Below are 24,638 nucleotides of genomic sequence, written 5' to 3'. Positions count from 1 at the left end.
GCGCTGGCTCAGTCTCGGCTGATTGCTGCTGTCGCTCCCGGGGCCACGGGATGACGCCTCCTCCGCCCGGACGTGCCGCCCCCAGCGCACCGCGCGCCCGCGTCCCTGGCCCACCGGCTCGGTCGGTGCTCCTGCTGCGGCTGCTGCTGCTGCTCTGGGCGGCCGCCGCCTCCGCCCAAGGCCACTCAAGGAGCGGACCCCGCATCTTCGCCGTCTGGAAAGGTAGGCGGCGCCGCGCGGCTGGTCGGGCGCGGGATCAGACGCTGCGCGGGGCGGGTGCGGAGTATGCTGCACCCGGAGGGAGTGCGTGCGCTTGGCTCTGCGGGTCCCGGGCTGTCCCCGCGCTGTCCTCGCGTGGAGCGTGTGGGTTTGGGTGAGTGTGTGTGAGTGTGTGCGCTGGCACACCAGAGCCGGCTGTAATGCTGCGGCGAGCGAGCGGCGGGGCCGGAGCCCCGGCCAAGTCGCACCAAGTCTCTGGCAGCCGGGAGCCGCAACGCCCGGGCGCCAGGGGAGGGGGCGGGCCCCTCTCTCGGCCCCGAGCCAGTCTGGGTTCTCTGGCTCGGGGTCTTCGGCGCAGGACCCTTTCCCCGCCCGGGACACCAACCCCGGTCCCCTCCTCTTGAGCTGCGGGCTCTGCTGGCGCGCGGGGCGCAGGCTGGGCCGGCGAGGGGGGCGCGGACCCCTTGCCGCCGCCGCCGCGCTTCGGCAGCGGGAACAAAGACCCCGCCGCCTGCCCCCGCCCCCGCCCCGGCCTGGAGCTCGGGCCAGGCAAGGGGGTGGGCACCCTGCGGCGAGGCGGCGGGACGTGGTGTGGTGCGGGGGCTTGGGGTACCAGGGCGCTGCCTCCGCAATGCCGGCACCGGCCGCTCCCCCCTTGCCCGCACGTGGCAGTTGTCACCAGAAATCGGCTCCAGCGTTGGGGGGCAGTGCCCGTTGGGTGGGGCACGGCTGTTGGGACCCCCTGGCGCTGGATCTAGGGCGGGGGTGCAGCCTTTAGGCCAGGGTAGGTATGAGAACCTGGGGGACCGGAGTCTCCCCCAAGGCACCTCAGTTTAGACCCTGTACTATGGGACAGAAAGCCGGCTAGGCGGGTGTTTGAGGCTTTCTGCCGTGAGGAACTGATCTCCCCTCCCCTGCATTGCACACAAATGCCTCCCCGCCCCCAGGCCGACTCGGCTCTGTCCCCAAATTTGGCGTGTCTGCGGCCCCCCTGTGGTGATGGTGGGGGAGTCGCAGTGGGGACTGGGGGGACTGGTCGGGTCTGGCCCCACCGGGAGCCTTTTGATGCCTTTGGCAGTTTGCAGGGATTGCGGGAGTCTGAGCATTATCTGGGGCAGGTATTATTAGCAGAGGGGAAAAAAAAAAACATACAGAAAACGAGTGGCCCGAACTGCCGCAGTAGCTGAGGGAATGTGACTTGCCCAAGGTCACTGAGCAGTGTGGGTGCTTAGGTGCAGGCAGGGGCTCTGATCTGGCACAGGACCAGTCCAGGTTCTGCGTTAGGGAGGGGAGAAGGATTTAGATGGTTCAGGGACTATGATTGAGGTGTTCTGGGGACCAACTCGGCTACCCAGCCTGAGGTGCTCCTGGAGGAAGCCAAGCAGCCCTGCTAGAGCTCTGGCCGCCTGTGCATGTAGGAGACCTGCACACCACTCTGCAATCCCAGCTCTAGCCCCAGCTTCATTTGCCCTCCCAGCAGCTTTGCCTTCCCTCAGTCCCCTTGGCTGTCTTGGACATCATAGCATGGGGGCACTCTGGAGGGGACAAATGGGCATGTCTGAGTGTTCTGGAATCTTTCCCTACATCAAACCCTTTGCATTTTGGCTCTGTTTGCCTGTCCCACAGTCTTCCCATGACCCCCCACCCCCACCCCACTTAATGCACACCCGCTTCTTAGCACTTAATGCATACATCCCATCCTGGGCACTTAGTTCCCACCCTGAGGCTATTTAAAGCTGCTTTCAGTCCTCTTACCCACTTTTCGAAGCTCCCAGCCCAGCTCCATGGCCTACCTCCCCTACCCGCAGTTCACTGCTGTAGCCACACTGGCTGTGCCCTCTGCTTAGTAATGCACTGTTGAACCCCACTGGCTGGGGTCTGCCAACCGTTCACCAGTCTTGTCCAAGGACAGTCTGTGGTCTCCTTCACCAGTGCCAGGTGCCCCACTGGCCAGACAGGCCCTGCCATTCACCTGCCCCCCACCCCCAGGGCCACCAGCTGGTGATGGTGTGCCCGATTGACAGCTGCCTCTTGTCTCCTGTGGGGTGACACATGGTAATCGGACAGGAATGGGCTTGAGTAGGACAAACCCAAGAATAGGGTAAGAGGGGGTCTTGCTGGAAGTCTAGAGCTCTGTCTACCAGTGGGTGGGTGCGAGTATGGTGGTATCCAGGAATGACAAAATCAGGGATGGTGGTGGTTCTGGAGCCGTTTCTCTGTGAGGCATAGATGGGGATTTTAGTTTTGAGTCAGGACAGCTGTGGGGATTGGAATAGGTATGGAAAGTTTTTTATTTTCTGCTGCTTGGATCCCCAAGTTCTAGAGAAAGATTAAAGCAGGGAACTCTGAGAGGGGCCCAGCCTGCACTGATCAGGGAGGTTGCTGCCTCTGCAGCCTGATGAAAGTCTGGCACAGTGTAGCTCAGGCCAGGGAGAGAGATGGGCCATCATGTACCTGCTGGGTGCCCTTGAGCTCTGCACTTGTCTTTGACCCTTAGAGCTTGCCAGAGCAAGAAAGGCTCTAGGGATTGTCTCCCAAGGGCTGTCGCTGACACATGGGCAAGTCACGGATGTGCATGTGTGGTCCTGATCTTCCTGCAAGCAGCGACTGGAAGGGAGTAGATTGCAGGTGAGGTCTGGGGCTTAAAAGGAGGTTGGCATGCCTGTGTAAGCTGTGCACCCCTCTTCCATTTTATCAGTGGTTGGAGGAGGTAGAGAAGGCATGGAAGGTCCTAAACCCCAAAGTCAGAGGTGAACCAGCCTGTCCATGGGGAAACAGAGCCCACATCCCCAGTCTCAACCTGCCCAGCTGGTTCTGCCCTCCCTCGCTTTTGTCCTATTAAACAATGGGATGTTATTGTTGACTTAGTGGCTGCTGGGGAGCCATTCTGGGGCTGCTCCCCAGGGCAAGAGGTTTGTTACCTCCTCCAGGGGATGAGGTCACATCTGGGACTCCCCAATCATCAGCATTTCCAGTGGAAATCCTTGCCCCCTTGGGGACTTAGATGTGTTCATCACCTTCAAGGTGAACTTCCTCTGCAGAGTCTCATGGTGGGGGGGCAATTCTCTGGAGGAGAGGGGGAGTTTCCTAAGCCGAGAGAAATGCATGGTGAGGTCATCAGGAGCTTCCTACCAAGCTCTGTGACCCCTCTGTCCTGGACAGTGAAGATTCTGAGAGCAGGTCTGGTAGAATGGATGCTGGCACAGGTCCAAGGATGACCGTGGTATAGGGGAGAGAGTTGGGAGGTCGGGAGCCTGGTTCAGGCTGTGACCTAATTTGCTCTGTGACTCTGGGCAAGTGTTTGTCTTTTACTGAACCTCAGTTTCCCCAAGTGCCCAAAGAGGGTAGGAGAGGGGGCTTATCCTTGTCTGAGATTTAATGTCTTAGGATTTCTGTCTCTCTGGGATGGGAGGGGCTGGACAGAGTCTGTGGTGGCCTGTTTAAATCTTAGATTTCCAGAAATCTAGAGGAGAAATTGAAACCTGGGAAGTCAGGGGAAACCCTTAAGTTTCATGTTCTTTCCTTTTTCTCTCATGGGCCAAAGGCTGAGGATCATTTGGAGGAAATAGCTCATTAGCTTGTGCCCTCACGGGTGGACATATTCACTCAGCAAACATTTGCTGGGGCCAACCTTGTGCTGGTCTTGAGGCTGAGCTTGGGGATCATGGAACAAGATGATTCTATGCCCTTGTAGACTTTTCAGTGTAGATGGAGATGGGCAGATAAACTTGCAGGTACAACAGAATGTGTAACAGAGAGCAGCTATGGGCACTGAGGAGATGTCTAACCCAATTTTCCCAATCAGGGAGGGCTTCCTGGAAGAGGTAGCAAGCTGAAATGGCAGGAGGAGTGAGTCAGCTGGGGGAGGGAAGGAACAGGAGGAAGCACGCCACTTAATAGGATTTTAAACCCAAGAATTTACAGCAAGGACCACAGAGAGGAGAGAAGCCATGTGAGGGGCCCCCATATGAGGAGGTATTGAGTCAGCCTGGGCCTGGGGGCTTCCGAAAAGTTTGAAACTTGTCCAGCTGGGCATAGGTGAGGGGATACCTGTCATCCTATGGCTGGCCCAGCAGTGGGGAGGAAGGCTGCATCCACTGGAGAAAGGCCGTGGCAGGCAGGGAAGGCCTCTCGAGTGCTGGCAAGGCCATAGCCCCGTCACAGCTCCCTGGTGGGAGGCTGGGGCTGGGTCCAGGGAGACCACGGCTTTCAGCATTGACTCCTGACCACAGGACAGTCTCCAGGTGAGAAGATCTGTCCCTCAGCTCTGTCTTCTCCTGCTCTTCCTCTGCAGAGATGGAAGGAGCGTGGAGGTGGTGCGGGGGAGGGGGGACGGTGGTGTGGATAGATCACTATCTGGGCTGAGGGTGGGGCCCGGGGGGAAGCAGGGAAAGCTGGGCTCTGTTTTTTGAGGAGGGCCAGGCAAGGTGGGATGTGAAGTTCAACCCAAGGGGCAGGTCTGGCAGCCCTCAGGGGGCAGTAGCGGGAGTGCATGGACCACTAGCTGATGGCCTGTCCACCCCCAGCTTCACAGGGCTCTGTCACAAGAGACTGACTGCACTTCCTCCGCTTTGGTCGGCAGCTCTGCACTGAAAAGTTTCCACTTCTCTTGATTTCCTTTTTTGGCCCAGCATGGCTGCCCCAGGAGCCTTCCTTCGTCCATAGTTGGGGGAGGAAGGGGCCCTTAACCTGTCCTGCCTTCAGAAGAGCCAGGGTTCCGTACCCTTGCAGGAAGGGCCAGCCACTAGGTGTATGGCCAGCTGTCCTGTCCTCAGGGAGCCAGACAGGCTAGAAAGAAAGCCAGGGAATGGAGAGCCCTGGCGTTTTGTTGGGCCCTGCCTCCTCAGAGGACAGAGTTCCCCCTTCTCTAGCCAGCCAGGCCTCGAGGGACCGTCCCCTCTCTGCCCCGAATGGTATGGGGTGGCTCTCCAAGCCCTTTACTCTCCCTGGCCCTGGCCTTACCGTGTCTCCAGAACTGTGCCCAGCCTCCTGGAGGACCTCCGTCCCCATGCTGCATCCCATCTGGAACACACGGCACACAGCTGCCGCCTTCCCCAGGCCCTGCATGGTGGCCTGGCCCCACTGCCTCCTGGACTCCTATGGTTCTTCCCTCACTGCTCCCTGGCTCCCCCATTCCTCTCTGCACCCCACTCGTCTCTGTACCCCACTTACCTCCTCCTTTCTGCTCTGCCCAGAAAGGAGGTTGCTGGTTCTTTCTCAGTTCTTCTGAGGGACCTTCTTGGATGACCCCAACCCACACAGCCTGACAGCGCTAGCTTAGGATGTCAGAAAAGAAATTCCAGAGATTAGCTGGGCCAGCCAAACATTCCACAGATGGAGAAACTGAGGCTCAGAGATGACAGGGACTGGCCCGAGGTCACCCAATGAGACAGGCAGAGCTGGGACCGGGGCTGAGTCTTCTGAGCCTGTTTCTGCCCCAACTCTCAGCCTGTTTCCAGCTTTCTGTCTGCCGTCATACTCTGTCCCAGGCTGGGGGCTCCTTGAGTGCCTTTTTTCCTCAGCTAGCTCAGCTGGGCCCAGACTCTTCCTGCCCCAGTGCTGTCTGTTCTAGGAGCCGCACCAGCCATCAGTGCCCTCTCTTCAGGACCTTGGATTCGGACCACTTCCATATACCCCTTCTGGTCTTTCCTCAGGTGGTCTGGGCCTTGGGTGCCAAGGACAGGTTGATCTGTGTCCCCGCTCGGGCTAATCTGGTTTTAACTGTCATGACAGCCTGGGATTAGGCTGATCCTGCCATGCCTTCTGCACCCCATGCTTCCAGCCAGAGGCTTGGGCTCTGTGCCAGCACCCCCGGGTAACTTCTCATCATGGAGGGCAGCAGGCCTAGGTCTGTGTTCAGCTCCTCTGGGGAAGAGTCAGGAAGAGAAGCCCTGGGTTTGCCCTTGGGGAGCCCCCCACATTTCTGGAGAGGTGGGTCTTCTGCCTGTGAAGTAGGGTGGACCCCTGGGGAAGTCAGGAATGACCTGCAGATGTAGCCTAGGACTGTGACAGGAGGTGAGAGCAGGAAAGGTCAGTGTGGGATGGTGTAATCAAGGAAGGCTTCCTGGGGGAGGAGGAGGAGCCAGGCTAGAGCTAGGGGCAAGGGCATAGAGTGGGGGCAGAGTACAGCACAGACAACTATTCATATTGTTGTTTGTACAGAGTCTCACGCCTGTAATCCTAGCATTTTGGGAGGCCGAGGCAGGCGGATCATTTGAGGTCAAGAGTTCAAGACCAGCCTGGCCAACATGGTGAAACCCCGTCTCTACTAAAAATACAAAAAAATTAGCTGGGTGTGGTGGCACATGTCTGTAATCCCAGCTACTTGGGAGGCTGAGGCAGGAGCTCTGGCCCAGCCTGTCGAGGAAGGAAGGTCACTGTGATGACTTCTGTACCCCATTGGTGACCCAGGCATCTGTTCTAGGATACCTGTCCCTCTCGCATGGGAGCTTGGCCTGCCCCAGTCTTGCCTTTCTTCATTGTCTGAGCTGCTCCCTGGCAGTGGAAGACATAGAGCAAGAGGAAGCCTTGTCCTCACCTTCAGGACCCCACAGGCCAGATGAAATCCCATTAGACAGCATGATCTGAGTGAAGATGGTAGTGCCAGATGGTTTGTGGTACAAGGTTGAAGGTACGGGCAGTGAATCTGGAATACTTCCTGGATCCAAGGGATTTAGCTAGATTTTCAAGGACAGGTAAGATCCATGTGCACAGAGAAAAGGGGAAAGGTCAATCCAGGGAATGGAGAACAGGAGCAAAGTGCAGAGATGGGAATGAGCCATGGCAGAGCTGTGCAGAAATGAGGTGGGCCTTGACTGCCCTGCCCTGAGGTTTTGGGCCCTGCTTGGATGGGCAGATAGGAGCCATGGTGGGTCCTTGAGCTGAGGAGTGGAGGTGAGTGTTTTGGCCAGGGCTGGCTGGGTGGGGACCTGGCTGGTGAGCACACTCTGCTCTTCACTGTGGTCAGCTTCAGAGCATGCAGTGCCTTTTTTTTTGTTTTGTTTTGTTTTTTTTAGAGACAGGATCTCACTGTCTCCCAGGTGGAGAGCAGTGGTGCAATCATAGCTCTCTGCAGCCTCGTACTCCTGGACACACGTGATCCTTCTGCCTTGGCCTCCTAAAGTGCTGGGATAACAGGCATGAGCCATGGCGCCCGGCCCCACAGAGTACTTTATGTTCTGAGCAGAGATCTTGAGAGACTTGTCTTCCTACTCAGTCACTCAGGACCAGGGCCCCACGCCGCACCATGAGAAGATTCCTGCCCCACTGTTGTAACTTAGGATCTTTAAGATGGAGAGCACTCCTTCCATGATTAAGAGAGAGACAGGTGGAAATAAAGATTTTGTTACTAACAGATCTTGAGGGATACCTGGCATACCTGAGGCCACACACGTGGAGGTCAGGGAGCACATGCAAGGTGGAGGGATCCACGGGCCAGCATCTTTATGCCGTCCAAGGTGTTATTCAAACAAGTTTTTCACAGGGAGTTTGTTTTGTTGTTGTTGTTGTTTTTTGGAGATGGAGTCTCGCTCTGTCACCCAGGCTGGAGTGCAGTGGCACGATCTCAGCTCACTACAACCTCTGCCTCCTGGGTTCAAGCGATTCTCCTGCCTCAGCCTCCCAAGTAGCTGGGACTACAGGTGCACACCAGCACGTCTGGCTAATTTTTTTGTATTTTTGGTAAAGACGGGGTTTCACCATGTTGGCCAGGCTGGTCTAGAACTCCTGACCTCAAATGATCTCCCCGCCTCAGCCTCCCAAAACGCTGGGATTACAGACGTGAGCCACCATGCCTGGCCTCCACAGGGAGTTTTAATTGGTGGGTTTACAGCAAGCAGTCATGAGTTCCAGGAGGTCATGTTGTGACTGAGACAAGGTCACTGGCCTATCTGCACGGTCCATGCGGGCTGTGGGGTCAGTGGGACCAGTTAAATGGGCCAGGCAGTCACCAGGAGATGACTGTCTATGGTAGATATCTGGATTGAGCACTTTGAGGAACCGGGAGGGGGCAGGGAGCTGGAAATGGTGTCAAGGGTGACAGCCCTGCTTCTGGTGTAAGAAAGCCCAGATTATATTCAAAACGGATGCCAGGACAACATCAAAGCACAGGAATTCACTACACTCACCTGGGCCTGCACACCCATGCTCACTTACACACTGTCTTCAGGGTGTTATGGACAGAGGTCAGGCCTTCATTGGCCAAGTAGCCTCTAACTGGGCTTCACCCTCTGTGGGCCTTGGTCTCCTCATCTGTCTGGGAATGGCTGGCCTGGAAGCCTCCACGGGCCCGTCTCTGGAATACAATGTTATGAACACAGATTCTGGAGTCAGCTTGCCTGAGTATGAATCTCTGCTCCACCTCTTACTAGCTGTGTAATGCTAGGTAAGTTACTCAGCTTCTTTGTGTCTCACGGTCCTCATCTGCAAAATGGGGATAATAAAAGAACCTACTTCATGAGAGTTCAGTGATGATTGAGTTAAAACTCATTTGGAATAGTGCTTGGCACATAGTAAATGCGATGGAAGGGTTGGGTGGTAGGGGCATCATCATCGTCGTCATCATCTTCCTCCTCCTCCTCTGGCATCTCTGGTTTCTGATGGAATGCAGCCCTGGCAGCCCAGCCCCTGCCAGTTCTCCCTAATGGGCTTTGCTGGCTGGCTGCCCTTGCTCGGTCTTCCCTGCTGTTTCAGGCTAAGGCTAAGACTGGGTAACCTTCTGTTTGTCAACAGTCTTCCACCTGCCTCCCTCCCTCCACTTGGGGTGGTGTAGCCATCCTCTGCCCTCTCCCCTACCCCTGCCCTGGCTCTGGGCCCAGGGGCAGGCCCTGCACCGCTACCCATTGTCTGCTTTGAAGGAGCCACCAGCTGACTTCGGCCCCACTCTGGGGCTTTTGGAACCTGCTAGGCTGGAGAGCAGCCGGAAGGTGGACAGGACATGGTGTTTGTCCTGGGCTTCCGGCCTTCCCTGGGCTTGGGCTCAGGGCCTCCTTACCGGCCTTCCTTCCCTGAGTCCTTGAATCCTGCCCAGCACAGCCCCTCATCACACTGCTTTCCACACTGACCCTTCTCCCCAGGACTTTGCCCCAGACAGTCTCCCCAATAGCCAAACCTTCTTCTGGTCCTTTGAGCACAGTGGTGCGGTGGGGAGAGCATCCAGACCTTGGTGGCCTGGAAGGGCGTTAGTTTTCCTGTTTGTAAAACGGCAATACAGGTTGTCCTGCCTTCTTTACAGGGTGGCTGGGGGTTTGGTGTGCTGGTCAGTGGAAGCAGATGAGAGTGTCAGTTTTTTCTGCTGCCTCCACTTCCAGAAAACTGTCTGACTTCTGTGGCACTCAGAGAGTCACACTTTCCCAGAAAGACCCATGGACTTAACCCTGATTGTTTTGTGATTTGTTTCAAGAATCCTGGTGGGTCGTAAAACCCAGGCCCAAACAAGTACCAGCACCCACCCCAACTCACACCTAGCTAAACCACAGAGGAGGAAAGTGAACCCAGGAAGGCCCAACCTCAGTCACCGTCACAGCCAGCCAGCTGTCCGGCCACCAAAGAGATAATGAGACTTCTTGGAGTCAGGGCTGAGCCACACATGAGATATATTCCCCTCCCACCCACAGCTGACCTTGGTGGGTGGGAGGATACTCCCCTTTGGCCCAGCACACAGCTCGCTCTTCTCATGGCTCATAAAGAAGGTAGACTACTCACTCCTCCATGAGCTGAGTGCTATCTCGAGGCCCCACCACCTGCCCCAGCACACAGGCTCTGCTCCTGCCAGGCAGCTAGCTAATCTAGAACCTAACCCTGCCTGAATTTTGCCAGGACCCACCTGCAGCCATGACCTGTCCTTAGCACCAAGCCAGTGCCACCCTGGAAACCAGGCTTCTCACACCCTCTTCCTGGCCATATCAGGAGAGACAGAAACATTTGTTCCTGTACTCCCACCCCTAGTGGAAGGGTTTCCTCTACCACTCTGACATGCACAGCACCTACACTTCCACCATTAGTCACTCCTTTGGATTTAAGGCTTTGATCACTAAAGGCCCCTGGGAGATCAGGGCCTCACCTGGAAGGTGGGTGGGCGGGTGATTCCCTTTAGTTATCAGGTTAGTGACTCGGCACCTAGTGAGCAAAAGAGGGAAGGGTAGAGTAGGGATGATTCAGGGAAGTAGGGAGAGGCTGAATATACAGCTTTTTGCAAATCAGAGGCTCTCCAGGAAGCCCAGGATGTGATCCTGGAGAGAAGCAGATGGGTAATGGGTACTGGAAACTTGGAGCTTCCCTCGCTCTGTGTCCTTGGGCCAGTGGTACAGCCTCTCTGGCCTCCACGTCCTTCAGTTCAGTGACTGTTCAGATCCTCTCCCTTCCACCTTGACATGTGGATGTGGGATTCCAAAAGGTGGAGAGGCTGCAGGCTAATTCCTGGGCATCATGTGGGCCTTCCCTCTACTCTGTTTGCCAGGCATGTGGTTGGGCAAGGGTGTGAGGTAGGCCTGGCAGTGCAGGGGTGGGGGCACAACTGTGGGAGGAGGCTCCTGTCAGATGTGCTGGCTCTCCAACCTGAGGCCAGCCTGCTTTCTGCTCCTTGGCCCGGGGCCTCTCTGACTGCCTGACTTAGGCATTCTCCGGGGGGGGGTGCCCACATTCCTGCCATTTTCAGAGCCTGACTCTCTGCCCACTTTCAAAGGGCTCCTTGAGGTTAGCATTCAAGGCCCACTGGGTCAGTGGGTCAGGTTGCAAGGCTGGCTTTGCCAGACCAGAGCATGGGACCCAGCCCCTTCATGGGCAACAACACCTCCCACTCTGCCCTCCCCTGGAGCTGCACTCCTCTTTCACAAACAACAAGAGTATGGGGACAGCGGGCCAGATGGTGACAGCACCAGAGTGAATGAGAAGAGGAAGCATGCGCCACCAGGCAGGCCTGCTTTAGGAAACGCACCCCAGAGGGCCAGACTTGCCACAGTCGGTCAGCTTCTGGGGTGGTGATCAAGGGTAGGGGCCCCAAGGAGTCAGGCCCCATTCTTTCCAATGGGATCAGAGCCCCGTGAGCACCTGGCCCCAGGGCTGTGTCTGGTGGAGGTTTCTCCTATAACCCAGCCTTCCTTGCAGCCCGCCTATCTGACTGGAGCTGGGCCTTGCTGGCCCTGCGACCATGAGAAATGGGACTCAGGGGAACTATGGAGTCCGGCTGGGTACGGGGCAACCTGAATGTGCTTTCTTGGTCCAGCAGGAGCGAGGATTGGCTCGGAATCACATGGGGTGGGGGGTGGGTTGTCTTGTGCCTGGCTTGCCTCTGGGCTATGCCCTCCCCATGTGTCCCTAGCCCCCTCCCCTACCTGAACCCCTGGTTATTCTGGGAGCTTTTAGCTACCACTTAGTCAGCCACTAATGCGTCAGGCTGGGTAGTGAGGGGGGAGACACGGTGCCAGACGGTGCTCCTTTTAGACAAGCAGGATGGGAAGCAGGGGGAGCCAGGAGGTGGGGGACTCCAGAGGATGGGGAGGCATTTTCCACTCCTGGCCCTGCTCGTAGAGTTCAGGCAGCAGGGCGGGGGAGAGTGATGGCCAGTGGGTCAGTGTGTCCTTGGACAGGCTGCATCTTCCCTCCCCCATCACACGTGGGCCTCAGCTCACCTTCCTGATTCTTCTCTCATTAGGACTGTGCCAGGCTGCAGCGCATGGCCTCTGCCCTCTATACAGCCACCTTCCCTACCTTTGCTCAGGCTGTGTCCCCTGCCTGGCATTCCCTCCCTGCCTGTTCTGGGCCCATCCAGCTTTTATCTACCTCTCCTCTCTCTTTGAGTTCATAAAGCAGCAAAAAGAAAATGTTCAGGGATATGACACGTACTCCCTTGGCCTGGCCTTTTTAGGGGCAGCCCCTGGCCTTGCTCAGCTCCTGCCTGCGCAGAGACTCGAGGCCTGGCCCTGATGGCTTGGTGCTGCCTTCACTTCCAGGCAGCCCTCCTGCCCCTGAGCCCCCAGCCCCCGCTCCTGCCAACCGAAACAAAGCGTCCTTTCATGTATTCATCGAGCTGCTGCTGCTCGACACTTCCCGGGCACAATCAGGCCTTTTGAAGGCCTCGGGCGGTGCGGGAGCCCAGGCCGGGGCTGGGGTGGAGAATGGGCCAAGGCCTTGTCCTGGGGCTGAGCTGGTGTCATTCCCTCTAGCCCATATGCATCACCAAGAAGTGAGCTGGGAGGGGCAGGAACCTGGGGGTCACGGGAGGCCGTGCTCCTGGGCTCCTGTTCATTTTCCTGCAAAATGGGACGAACAATCCCTGCCTTCCTCCACCCTAGCCGTTGTGGCTAGGGTTTGAAGGGAACTGGGCTCAGCCTTGCAGATCCGCATGGGATTGTCCTGGCCCTAGTGCCGCAGCTCCTACCCAGGGGCCAGCAGCCCTCACCCTCCCTTCATGTCTTCAGCAGATACTTTGTGGGCAGCCCTGTGGTCCATGCTAAGACAGTTTTGCTGGGGAGCTGTGGAAGCTTTCTGTGGTGCGGCTGTCTGACCCCTCAGATGTGTTCCCAGAGTAGGGCCAGGCCTCCCCCTCAGACCTTACTCTCCGGGACCCAGCCATGCCTCAGCCATCAGGGGCCGTCAGGCTCGTCAGGCTCGACTCCCTAGGGCAGGACTGCTTTCCTCTTCTCTTCAACAGCCCTGCAACTCCTAGACGAGGCCCCACCCCCCAGCCCAGGGTCGTATCTGGTGCCTCTTTCCCCTTGAGTAGTTGTACCAAATTGGCCTTGCTGGCTCCCTTGGAGACCTGGGCCTGTGGCCTTGGTGCAGGTGTGGGGCTAAGGTGACTGATGGAGGTGGCTAGCACAGTCTGACGGCTGGGACTTTTCTGCTTTGACTCCCAGGGGCTATGGATCTCGGGTCCTAGCCCAGCATCTCCAGATGCAGACATGCACCTTTTTGTGGCTGCCAGGCTGGCTATTGGGGGATGGGAGGGGAGTTGGGGTTGCAGACTGTCTGGATTCCAGGCTGGGCCATAGGGGATGGTGGCTGCGGCTTGGGCTGCGGGTGGAAGGGGAGCCATGGGAGCTGAGTCGGGAATACTGTGTCTGACCCCAGCACTCTAATTCTATCCCAGGAAGGGAGGGGGAGCAGGGCAGCACCCAAGACCTGCCAGTTTTCCCTCCCTCCCACTGAAGTGCCAGTACCCTTCAGCCCTTGCTCTGCACATCTGGGGCCTACAGGGAGGGAGGCTTGGGGGCCAGGGAGGGCTGATATCCCCAGAGCTGTTCAGTTGGGCTGTTTATGATGTGCACCAGGAGAACTACACCACCCAAGGACAGTGAGCTCAGCATTTCTGTGGCCTTGCTCCTGAGAGCTAATACTCCAACTTTGGACAAGCTGATCTGTCCTGCCTGCTGATGTGACCTTGGCATGTCTCCCAGGGTACCTCAGCATTCTCCTCTGCACAGTGCACCAGGCCACAGAAGAGGTGAAGAATGCTCACTTCCAGGGGTGACCTGACCATGAAGGGATGTTTCCTAAAGAATGAAGGTGTGGTTGCACAGTGTGTGGTCCAGCTGCTCCATACCCCCGTTAATGCAGAATCAATATGGCTCCAATGAGAGTAAGAGGGATCGGGGGCAGAGTTGAGGAAATGGTAGTTTTTTTTGGTCAGAACTGGAGCTTGGGTGTCACTGCCAAGCTGGCTGCGCCAGAGTTTCCTGCAACTGGAAAAACAGTGGTCAGACCCAGTTCCTGGGTGAGGCCCCGACTGGTCAGAGGGGAAGATGGTGGCTGTGGCTGATTGCTGGGGGCACAGCCACAGGCCATCCCATCCCTATAATTTACTCCTACAACCAGGACAACCTCAGTAGTGTCACTGGAGATGAGACATCTCCCCAGAGACAGTGGCTGCAGTCAGTTTCGTTTTTGGGGAAAATTTTTCCAGTCAGCCCTTCTGCTGAAAGACCCAGGCTGTGCTCTGTGAAGGTCCCCCTGTCCCAGAGTTGCTGGGGAGGGAGAGCTGATTTTTACCCCCAGGAGAGCTAACATCTCCGTGGGTGAAACCAGGCCAGAGTGGGCCATGGTGCAGAGTCCAGCTTGGTAGGCGGGAGTGTAGGCTCTGGTTCAGAATCTGCTACTGACCTGCTTCCATGTGCCCTTGGGCTACCCCTCCCTTGGCCTCTGTTTTCCCATCTGTGAAATGGGAGGGAGTAGATGTTGAGATTCCTTTCCTCCTCTAGTCTAGTGCTCACTAAGGGGCTGGGGAGGGACCAGGAGGGGTTGGAGAGGGATTCCTGAAGGAGGAGAAGGGATTCTGAGCATTGTGATTCCTCGGAACCTGGACTCCAAGGGGGGTGCTTGGAGGCCCTGCTGCCTGCTGAAAGGCCTAGGGTCAGGGGGCACCACTTGCTTTGGCTTAGGGCAACAGAAAGCCTCCCAGAGCATAGCCAAGGAGCCCTGGTCCTCCTGCCGGAGCCCAGCCCCTCAAGAGTGTGTGCCAGAGGAGGGGGTCTGTTCCCCCAAGAGGTCCCTAAATCCTGCCCCATTCTGAAGTCACACATACTGTGAAGGAAGGAGAGGCTGCCACACTAGGGGAGGGGCCGTGCTGTAGGTGAGGACAGCTGGTTGCTGGAGCCCACCAGAGGATCTCTTACTTCTCCTGTCCTTGGCTCTCTGAGTCTGGGTGCCACCCCAGCCCAGAGCTTGTCTGAGGCCCTGCCAGGACCCTGAGCACAAAGCATTGGTTGTCAAGCAGTTTCCGGTGTGCCATGTGGAGGGGACCCAGAGTCCTCTCTTGGGACCTGGCTTCAATGTTTCTACTAATTGTCTCCTCCTCAGGCCATGTAGGGCAGGACCGGGTGGACTTTGGCCAGACTGAGCCGCACACGGTGCTTTTCCACGAGCCAGGCAGCTCCTCCGTGTGGGTGGGAGGACGCGGCAAGGTCTACCTCTTTGATTTCCCCGAGGGCAAGAACGCCTCTGTGCGCACGGTGAGCCTCTCTCCCCCAATGCCCCACCACCCTCTTATCTCCCCTCTAGCCCTGCCGAGGGGCCTCAGGGAATCCGTGGGAGCTGACATCTCTTCCTAAACTGCCCCCACCTCCGTATCCTATAAATGGCTCCTGGGGGAGGCTCCCTAAAGGTAGTCCAGATTGGAGTGGGGAGCTGGGGCGGTGTGGAGAAAAACAGGAGCTAATGGGCCTGGCCAGCTGGGCAGCGCTGCTGCAGAAAGCCCAGGCTGGAAGCTGGGCCCCAGAGCCCATGGCTGGTCTTCTGAACCCTCTGGGCCTCAGCTCTGGATATGAGACCCTGTTTGACCTCAGGTAGATCACTCACCCTCTCAGAGCCCCAGTTGCTCATCTGTCAGATGAGAATAATGGTTGCTTCCCTTGGGGCTTATCCTGAGGCTGTGTGGAAAGCATTTCAGGGGCATCTCACCCCTGGCAGAGTGAACTAATGCTTCTCCCCTTCCCCCAGGTGAACATTGGCTCCACAAAGGGGTCCTGTCTGGATAATCGGGTGAGTCGGGGAAGGGGTATGGAGGGATCTAAGCCACTTGGTAAAGGGAGAGGAGACCCTGAGGGTCTGAGGAAGGAAGCATGGCCCTGCCCTGTGAGACCCAGACTGATGGGGAGACGTGGTCCTCTGTGCTTAGGGGATGGCATCAGCTGCACCCACTCTGGGCTGTCCTGGGAGGCTGTCACCTATGCTCAACCCTTCCGACACCTTCTTCCCTGATCCTGGGGGTCCTAGTGCTCGACCTGCCAGGGCCTTCCAGCAACCAATTTCTCTCTTCCCTTCTCTCTTCCCCGGGCAGGACTGCGAGAACTACATCACTCTCCTGGAGAGGCGGAGTGAGGGGCTGCTGGCCTGTGGCACCAATGCCCGGCACCCCAGCTGCTGGAACCTGGTGAGAAGGCTGCTCCCCACGTGCCTGATTAGCTCGCCTTCTACTGGGTGGGCTTCTGCCCCTCATAGTGGGAAGGAGATGGCGAGACTCCAATGCTGCCCTTGCCCTGGGAGGATTGGGCCCCTGGCCGAGAAACTGGCCATCATGGGAGGCAGTGGCTGTGGGATTACGTGACCATCCAACCCTCTGGATCTCCCACAGGTGAATGACACTGTGGTGCCACTTGGCGAGATGAGAGGCTATGCCCCCTTCAGCCCGGATGAGAACTCCCTGGTTCTGTTTGAAGGTAGGGCAGTGCTGGAGCAGGCGCCCCAGGCGGAAGCTTCTGAACTGGGCTGGGAGAGGGGTGGTCAGCTCCTTGTCCAGTGTCTGGAGGAGGGACTTCCAGGAGCTGCCTGCCCTTACTCATGCCCCCCTCCCACCATCCCCAGGGGACGAGGTGTATTCCACCATCCGGAAGCAGGAATACAATGGGAAGATCCCTCGGTTCCGCCGCATCCGGGGCGAGAGTGAGCTGTACACCAGTGATACTGTCATGCAGAGTGAGTCAGGCTCTGACTGGGCTGAGGGTGGACCAAGGGGTGTGAACACCTAAGGTGGCAGATGGGAGCCTGATGTTTCTGGGAGGGCTCCCTGAGGGCCGCTGGGGCCATGCAGGAAAGCAGGACCTTGGTACAGGCCTGAGGAGTTAGGGTTGGCTGGGGGCAGAGGAACAGACAAGGTGTAGCAGTGGGATGGGCCCAGCCCTCTTTGGGAACACACACAGAGGGAGCCCCAGACCCAGCGCAGGGTCCCCAGGAACCAAAGTTTATCCTCTGCTGAGTTCATGTGGAGGCAGCCCCCAACTCCCTCCTCATTAGGGCTCTGCCGGTTGGGCAGAAGTGACATAGGGGCCCCCAGGGACCTTCCCTCAATCCCCAGGCATGAAGTCATTGCTCCTGGGCTGATGACATCTTTGTAGGAGGAGGGCAAAACAGGTGTGGGGTGGAGGTGCAGAGCCTAGGGCCCCTTGGGGTGTTGGACCTGATGTTCTGAGTCCTCTTCCAGATCTGATTTGCCGTGGTTTGTGCAGACCCGAAGGAGAGAGGAGAGTGTGCAGGGTTGGGGTGGTCTCCCAGGCAAGCTTCCCAGCTTTACGCCCACTCGCCTCTGTCCCTGGCAGACCCACAGTTCATCAAAGCCACCATCGTGCACCAAGACCAGGCTTACGATGACAAGATCTACTACTTCTTCCGAGAGGACAATCCTGACAAGAATCCTGAGGCTCCTCTCAATGTGTCCCGTGTGGCCCAGTTGTGCAGGGTGAGCAGGGGACGTGAGGGCTGCTGGCTGCATATCTGTATGTGAATAGGTCTGAGTGAGGGTGAGTTCTGTGTGTCTGTGTGCGTGTAGAAGTTGTGTGGATGTAGGAGTGGGTCTGTCTGGGACTGTGGGAGTAGCTGTGTGTACATGGAGCGTCACGTGTCTGTGTGTGGGTAAAGGTGGCTGAGCTCCTGTGCACATATGATGGCATGTGAGCATGTGAGAGTATGATGGTGTGGGTGTGTGTGTGTTTTGCCTGTGTGAGTGTGCTGTGCCATGTGTGTGGGTGTGTGCATCAGTAAATGTGTGTCTGAGTCCATCTGCTCTGTGGGGACCTGGCACTCTCACCTGCCCTGACCCCGAGCACCATTGGTCCTGGGCTCTGGCTCAGCCAGGCCTGCTGACTGGAGTCTCATCTGGAGACCTGCCCTGAGTCCTGGGCACCCCTGGCAGGTCCCGGCCCCTCACAGCCTGCCTTCCTCCTCTGGGCCCAGGTGCTGATATTGCTGGCAGTGGTTTCCTGGAGGGTGTGGGGAAGCCCGGGCAGGTGCTGAGGGGCCTCTTCTCACCTCTGCCTTTCCAGGGGGACCAGGGTGGGGAAAGCTCACTGTCAGTGTCCAAGTGGAACACTTTTCTGAAAGCCATGCTGGTATGCAGTGACGCTGCCACCAATAAGAACTTCAACAGGCTACAAGACGTCTTCCTGCTCCCTGACCCCAGCGGCCAGTGGAGAGACACCAGGGTCTATGGTGTTTTCTCCAACCCATGGTGAGTGGCCCTTGTCCTGGGGCCGGGGCTGGCATTGGTTCAGTGTCCAGTAGGGACAGGAGGCCTTGGGCCCTGCTGAGGTCCTGCCTGGTGTGGCATGAGCAGGGGCTGCAGGCTCAAGAAGCGAGGCTGTTACTGCGTGTGGGGTAGCGGGACAGCCAGTGCAACGTGTGTACTGTCGTGAGTGAGTCTGCACTCATGGGTGTATGTGCATGCCCTATGTGTACACTCATGACTGCACTTGTGCCTGTGTGTCCCGCCACCTGTGTGTGCCCAGAGTGGACACTGGGCCTGGGAGGAAGCTGCTGAAGCATCTCTTGGGGAGCTGGGTGCTATTACACCCGCTCAGGCACTGCCTGAGCCTGGTAATTCACACTTCTTAATCATTCTCATTGATTGAAAACACAGCAGGCAAAAGTGTTGGGTGTGTGTGGGGAGAGTTAGGGACAGAGTGGAGGAAGCCAAGACCCTGCTCTGTGGCTCCTGGGTGGGTGGGGCTGCCCCAGCTGGGAAGAGGTTGGAGGTCTGGCCTCCTGGGGCATCAGCATCCCACAGCCTGTGCCTAGGGCGGGTTAGAGAACTGCTCAGCCCATGTTGGGGTTCCTCCTGCCTTGGGGTTGGGTAGAGCAGATAGCCTCTAGACTCAGTGATTCTGTAACAGGATACAAGGTTGTGGTTTTAGATTGCAGCACAAAGAAATTAGGCTGAACTCCTTCTCTCCTTTCTCCCCGCCATCCCTCCCCATTTTCAGGGGTGTTTGGTAACTCAGTGCCAGGCACAGAGCTGGCCTGGGGGAGTAGAGGTGGATGGGTGGGTTCTGGGCCCCCCATTGAGCTGGTCTCCATGTCACTGCAGGAACTACTCAGCCGTCTGCGTGTATTCCCTCGGTGACATTGACAAGGTCTTCCGCACCTCCTCACTCAAGGGCTACCACTCAAGCCTTCCCAACCCTCGGCCTGGCAAGGTGAGCGTGACACCAGCCGTGGCCCAGGCCCCAGCCCTCCTTCTGTCTCACCTCCCACCACCCCACTGACCTGGGCCTGCTCTCCTTGCCCAGTGCCTCCCAGACCAGCAGCCGATACCCACAGAGACCTTCCAGGTGGCTGACCGTCACCCAGAGGTGGCGCAGAGGGTGGAGCCTATGGGGCCCCTGAAGACGCCATTGTTCCACTCTAAATACCACTACCAGAAAGTGGTCGTCCACCGCATGCAAGCCAGCCACGGGGAGACCTATCACGTGCTTTACCTAACTACAGGTGAGAGGCTACCCCGGGACCCTCAGTTTGCTTTGTAAAAATGGGCATGAAACGTATAAGGAATAATGTAGTTAACATCTAGTTGGACCTTTACGTGTGGAAGGAATAATGGAGTGACTAGAATTGTGGGGGGTTAATGTGTGTGGGTGTGGAAGAGTCAGGCAGGGAGAGCTTCCTGGAGGAGGTAGGGGCAAGAGGGGAAGGGGATGGGAGAAAAGAAAGCATTGGGATTTGGAGGCGGAAATCTGGAGAGTTTGAGCAAAGCCAGGTGCACCTTTGGTCCAGATGTCTGACTCAGGGAAGAAGATGGTAGGAAGAGATGTGGCAAATGAGGAGGAGGGGCCTGAACCACAGGGATCCTGGTCTCTGCCAGGCAGAATGAGGGATTCAGGCCCTGCGCCTGTCTTTGGGATTGTGCAGGTGAGAGGAAACATTTGAGGAGTTGGTGGGACACAAATTAGGCATGAGGAAGGAGTTCCAGGGGCAGAGGCTTTGCCGTCTCACAGAGATCAGGGGCAGCTTCTCCTCTTCCCTGGAGTAGGCCCCGCCGGGGGAAGCTGGGTGGAATGCCCTGGGAGATGCTTCTGCATTCTGGAAAGCCACAGGACACAGAGGAGCCAGTCCTGAGTTGGGTTTGTGGCAGTTTCCCATGCCAGCTGCCTTCCTTGAGACTGGAAAGGCTCTCTAGCACCTCTGGGGCCATTTGATTCAGGCCCAGGCGCCCATCCTCAGTTGTTCACATTCTCCATGTGATTTCCTGTTGCTGCTTCACCTTGGAACTATCTCAGCTTTGGTGACCTTGTAGGAAACTGGAACCCCAGCGCCATTGTTTGGCTCCTGGAAGCCTTGGGGAGAGGAATTTCCCACAGGGCAGGACCTGGGTCCTGAGTCCCTGACTTTTTACCCCGCATTCATTCCAGCTGCACCCTTGGGCCCCTGTCCTTGCTTGACTTCTGTAGTGGCTGGCACAGCTGTTGTGGTCAGCCAGGGATGGCACTGGGGAGCAGGGGAGGAGAGGTCACACAGTGCGGGACTGGGAGCAGGAGCTAGGACAAGGAAGTCTGGACTTGGGTCATGGATTCCCTTCCTGCAGACTTGAGAGGTGAGCACACTTGAGTGATTAGGGAAGGTGTTTTGGTTCTCTCTGAGGGCCATGCAGGAGGCCACATTTTGCAGCCTGCAGCATTCATATTGGGGATAGATTAAAAAATAGAGCTTTCTGAGTCCTCTGCAGAGAATGGGAGGCTCTCACAACTGGGAGAAGTATTGACTCTTTTCCTGAGAATTTTGCCAAGGGGATGCTGTTACTGGGGCTGGTTTGGAAGGAGGTACAGGGCAGTATGTCTGTGAAGGCAGTGGCTGGGGTGGGGGCTTATCAGGCCCAAGGAGCATCTGGCCACATCTCAGAGTCCACAGATGAGGATCACAGACGTGTAGAGGAAATGTCCTAGGCAGGCGATCATCTGACTGCTTTTTTGGGGCAGGCGATGCCCTGGGAAATTGGGAGGGAGGGAGAGAGGGAGGTAGGCTATTCTAGAAACTGGGACAGCAGGTGAGGTAGGATTGGGAGGACCAGGGGTCAGGATGCCCATTGGTCCCTAATTGTGAACAGAGAGAGCATTGGTCTAGGAGGCAGGCAGCTCGGTTCTAAGACCTTGGGAACTCTTGATTTAGAATCCAAGATCCTTTTTAGATCTAAGATTTTATAAAATTAAGATATCCCTTAAGACCAAATGCAATGCGGAGTCCTGAATTGGATCCTAGAACAGAAGAAGGACATTTGTGGAAAAACTAGTGAAATCCAAATAAAGTCTGTAGTTTTGTTAATAGTAATGCACCAATGTCAGTTGCCTAGTTGTGACAAATATACCGTGGTTATGTAAGATGGTAACATTGGGGGAACTGGAGAAGGGTAGATTGGAGCTCTCTGTACTATCTTAGCAACTTTTCTGGGAAATCTAAAATTACTCCAAAATAAAAAAATGTATTTAAAGTAAATATATTCCCTAAGAGTCCAGGAGACAGGGGAGTTGTAGAAGCAGCTGAGTGGTTGGGTGCTGACAGATTTGGGTTCCAACTTGGTCTCTGCTGCTCATCAGCTCTGTGACCTTAAGCAAGTGACTTAGCCTTTCTGAGCCTGATTTCCTTATCTGTGGAGTGAGGAAGATGACAGCTACCTCGCAGGGCTGTGGAGGGTTAAATGAGGTGATGCATGGACAGTAGCCACATTGTCGTTGCTGGTGTGGGGCTCCTGCTTCTGTTCTTCCTGTGCAGCCTTGGGAATGTTGGAGGCTGTATCCAGGGACCCCTGGACCTCCCAGGATGGCCTCTCTGGACCAGCCTTGGAAGGTTCTGGGCTGCCCTTAGGCTCCCACATTCCTCCCCAGTCACGCTCTCCTCACCCTGCCCACCCCAGTCCCGTGACCCTCGCCTGAGCTGTGACTTCCCACCCCTCCCTGGCTAGAGGGAGGCTGCCCGGCCCCACAGTGGGGCTCCCGCCCACTGATCCTCTGCCCACCACACACAGACAGGGGCACCATCCACAAGGTGGTGGAGCCGGGGGAGCAGGAGCACAGCTTCATCTTCAACATCATGGAGATCCAGCCCTTCCGCCGCGCAGCTGCCATCCAGACCATGTCGCTGGATGCTGAGCGGGTGAGCCTCCCCCCACTGCATCCCATGGTCTATGCAGTGACCGCAGCTGAGGACAGGGCTCCTTTGCATGTGATTTGTGTGCTCTTTTAAGAGCTTCTAGGCCTAAGGGCCTGGATGCTTTAGGACTGAGTGTGGGGTGGGGCCCAGGCCTGACGCAGTCCTGCTGTCCTTCCAGAGGAAGCTGTATGTGAGCTCCCAGTGGGAGGTGAGCCAGGTGCCCCTGGACCTGTGTGAAGTCTATGGCGGGGGCTGCCACGGTTGCCTCATGTCCAGAGACCCCTACTGCGGCTGGGACCAGGGCCGCTGCGTCTCCATCTACAGTTCCCAACGGTACGTTGGCCAGGATCCCTCATCCCTGGGAGAAGGTGGGCGTGGGAGAGGGGGAGGTGTTGTTGGGCTGGAGGAGGTGGCAGTACTGGGCCTTTCTGGTGGGAACCTCCTCTTTGCTGGAACTGCATTGGGGTGAGGACAGGAGGGCCAGGTCTGCAGCCTTGTATCTGCTGAGCCTCTTTTGTCCTTCCCACTCCAGGTCAGTGCTGCAATCCATTAATCCAGTTGAGCCACACAAGGAGTGTCCCAACCCCAAACCAGGTACCTGATCTGGCCCTGCTGGCGGCTGTGGCCCAATGAGTGGAGTATGGCCCTGCCCTGATTGTCCTGGTCTGAGGGAGACATGGCCTTGTCCTGTGGGCCCCAGGCACATGGGGCAGGATACAGTCCTGCCAAGGGAGCCCTCTTGGTGGGATGAGCGAGACGAAGAACAAAGGAGGAAGCTGAGGGCTGGGTTCCCCATGTTCATTCAGAAGCCTTGTCCTGGGATCCCAGTCCGTGGGGAGGACACATCCTTCCCTGGAAGCTCTCGGTCCCTCCTCATGGCTGCTTTCCCCTGCCTCCCCAGACAAGGCCCCACTGCAGAAGGTTTCCCTGGCCCCGAACTCTCGCTACTACCTGAGCTGCCCTATGGAATCCCGCCACGCCACCTACTCATGGCGCCACAAGGAGAACGTGGAGCAGAGCTGCGAACCTGGTCACCAGAGCCCCAACTGCATCCTGTTCATCGAGAACCTCACGGCGCAGCAGTACGGCCACTACTTCTGTGAGGCCCAGGAGGGCTCCTACTTCCGCGAGGCTCAGCACTGGCAGCTGCTGCCCGAGGATGGCATCATGGCTGAGCACCTGCTGGGCCATGCCTGTGCCCTGGCCGCCTCCCTCTGGCTGGGGGTCCTGCCCACACTCACTCTTGGCTTGCTGGTCCACTAGGGCCTCCCAAGGCTGGGCATGCCTCAGGCTTCTGCAGCCCAGGGCACTAGAACGTCTCACACTCAGAGCCGGCTGGCCCGGGAGCTCCTTGCCTGCCGCTTCTTCCAGGGGACAGAATAACCCAGTGGAGGATGCCAGGCCTGGAGACGTCCAGCCGCAGGCGGCTGCTGGGCCCCAGGTGGCGCACGGATGGTGAGGGGCTGAGAATGAAGGCACCGACTGTGAAGCTGGGGCATCGATGACCCAAGATTTTATCTTCTGGAAAATATTTTTCAGATCCCTCAAACTTGACTAAATGTAGCGATGCTCCCAGCCCAAGAGCCCATGGGAGAGCTGGGACACCATCTCTGGACCCTGGGGCTGAGGCCTGAGTCCTTCTGGACTCTTGGTACCCACATTGCCTCCTTCCCCTCCCTCTCTCATGGATGGATGGCTGGTGTTGCTGAAGACCCAGGGCTACCCTCTGTCCAGCCCTGTCCTCTGCAGCTCCCTCTCTGGTCCTGGGTCCTACAGGACAGCCGCCTTGCATGTTTATTGAAGGATGTTTGCTTTCCGGACGGAAGGACGGAAAAAGCTCTATTTTTATGTTAGGCTTATTTCATGTATAGCTACTTCCGACTGCATCTGTATGAAAATACCAAAACTACATGCTGGGGGGGTGGGAAAGGGAGGGGCTGGGAAGGGATGGGTTGGGGAGGGGGGTGATCCCAGTCTGAGGCTCCCGGGGATGAGATAAGAGTCTGGAGACGGGCATGGGTTCTTGGAGAGTGGCATGAGCTGGCTCTGCCCTGGGAGCCCGGTCTGAGGGGGATGTTGTTGGAGCCCCCAGTGTTGGGGGTGGTTATGGGAGGGGGTGGGGTGAGAGAGACAAGGGAGAATGAAGGAGAAAACTGAGCCGTAGGTTCACCGTGTTCATTTAGAAGGACGAGCCGGGTCCTCAGGGGGAGGTTCCAGGACTCTGCCCTTGGCGTTGAGGGTTGGGGGGCGGGGGGCCTCCTCCCTTCCCCTCAGCCCCCTTCCCCAGGGGCTGTGCTTCCATGCTCCTAGCCTCCCACCTTCGCTCAGGACATGTTATAACTTAGGCTAAACTGTGAAAATTCCGGTGGGGATGGCCTGGACCGAGCTCTCCAGGCAGGCGGCCCTGCCCCCAGCCCTGTCCATCCATTTCAGTGGGGAGCTGGGCCCTTCTCCGGCTGTGTCTGGCCGCCCAGGGCAGGGGCTGGGGCCAGCGGCCTTCCAGCTTTGGCCCCTGCACCTCTTCTCAATGCACTTTAATAATGTAACATATTACTAATAAACGAGCTATTTATTTA

The 24,638-nt window shown here is 57.3% G+C and overlaps 1 protein-coding gene across 1 annotated transcript; it reads left to right on the top strand.

The window, feature by feature from the left end:
• The first annotated feature begins 1 nt into the window (after position 1).
• SEMA7A (semaphorin 7A (JohnMiltonHagen blood group)) lies at positions 2–24,638 on the top strand. Its single transcript, XM_008015894.3, has 14 exons — positions 2–222; positions 15,013–15,164; positions 15,652–15,693; positions 15,992–16,084; positions 16,286–16,370; positions 16,516–16,626; positions 17,247–17,386; positions 17,970–18,154; positions 19,010–19,118; positions 19,212–19,410; positions 21,938–22,065; positions 22,241–22,395; positions 22,595–22,656; positions 22,964–24,638. Exons 1-14 carry the CDS (start codon positions 51–53, stop codon positions 23,323–23,325), a joined length of 1,995 nt encoding a protein of 664 aa, XP_008014085.1. The 5' UTR covers positions 2–50; the 3' UTR covers positions 23,326–24,638.

Source organism: Chlorocebus sabaeus, chromosome 26, assembly GCF_047675955.1.
Source record: "Chlorocebus sabaeus isolate Y175 chromosome 26, mChlSab1.0.hap1, whole genome shotgun sequence".
Classification (NCBI taxonomy): Eukaryota; Metazoa; Chordata; class Mammalia; order Primates; family Cercopithecidae; genus Chlorocebus; species Chlorocebus sabaeus.
The sequence above is the reverse complement of the archived record's forward strand: the minus strand, read 5'-3'. Positions and strand labels throughout refer to the sequence as shown.

Bases quoted from the DNA above. Each gene is read 5' to 3' on its own strand.
- SEMA7A (XM_008015894.3), top strand. From the start codon at position 51: ATGACGCCTCCTCCGCCCGGACGTGCCGCCCCCAGCGCACCGCGCGCC. The intron at 15,694-15,991 runs GTGAGTCGGGGA...TTCCCCGGGCAG, and splicing joins GGTCCTGTCTGGATAATCGG to GACTGCGAGAACTACATCAC. The intron at 22,396-22,594 runs GTACGTTGGCCA...TTCCCACTCCAG, and splicing joins TCCATCTACAGTTCCCAACG to GTCAGTGCTGCAATCCATTA.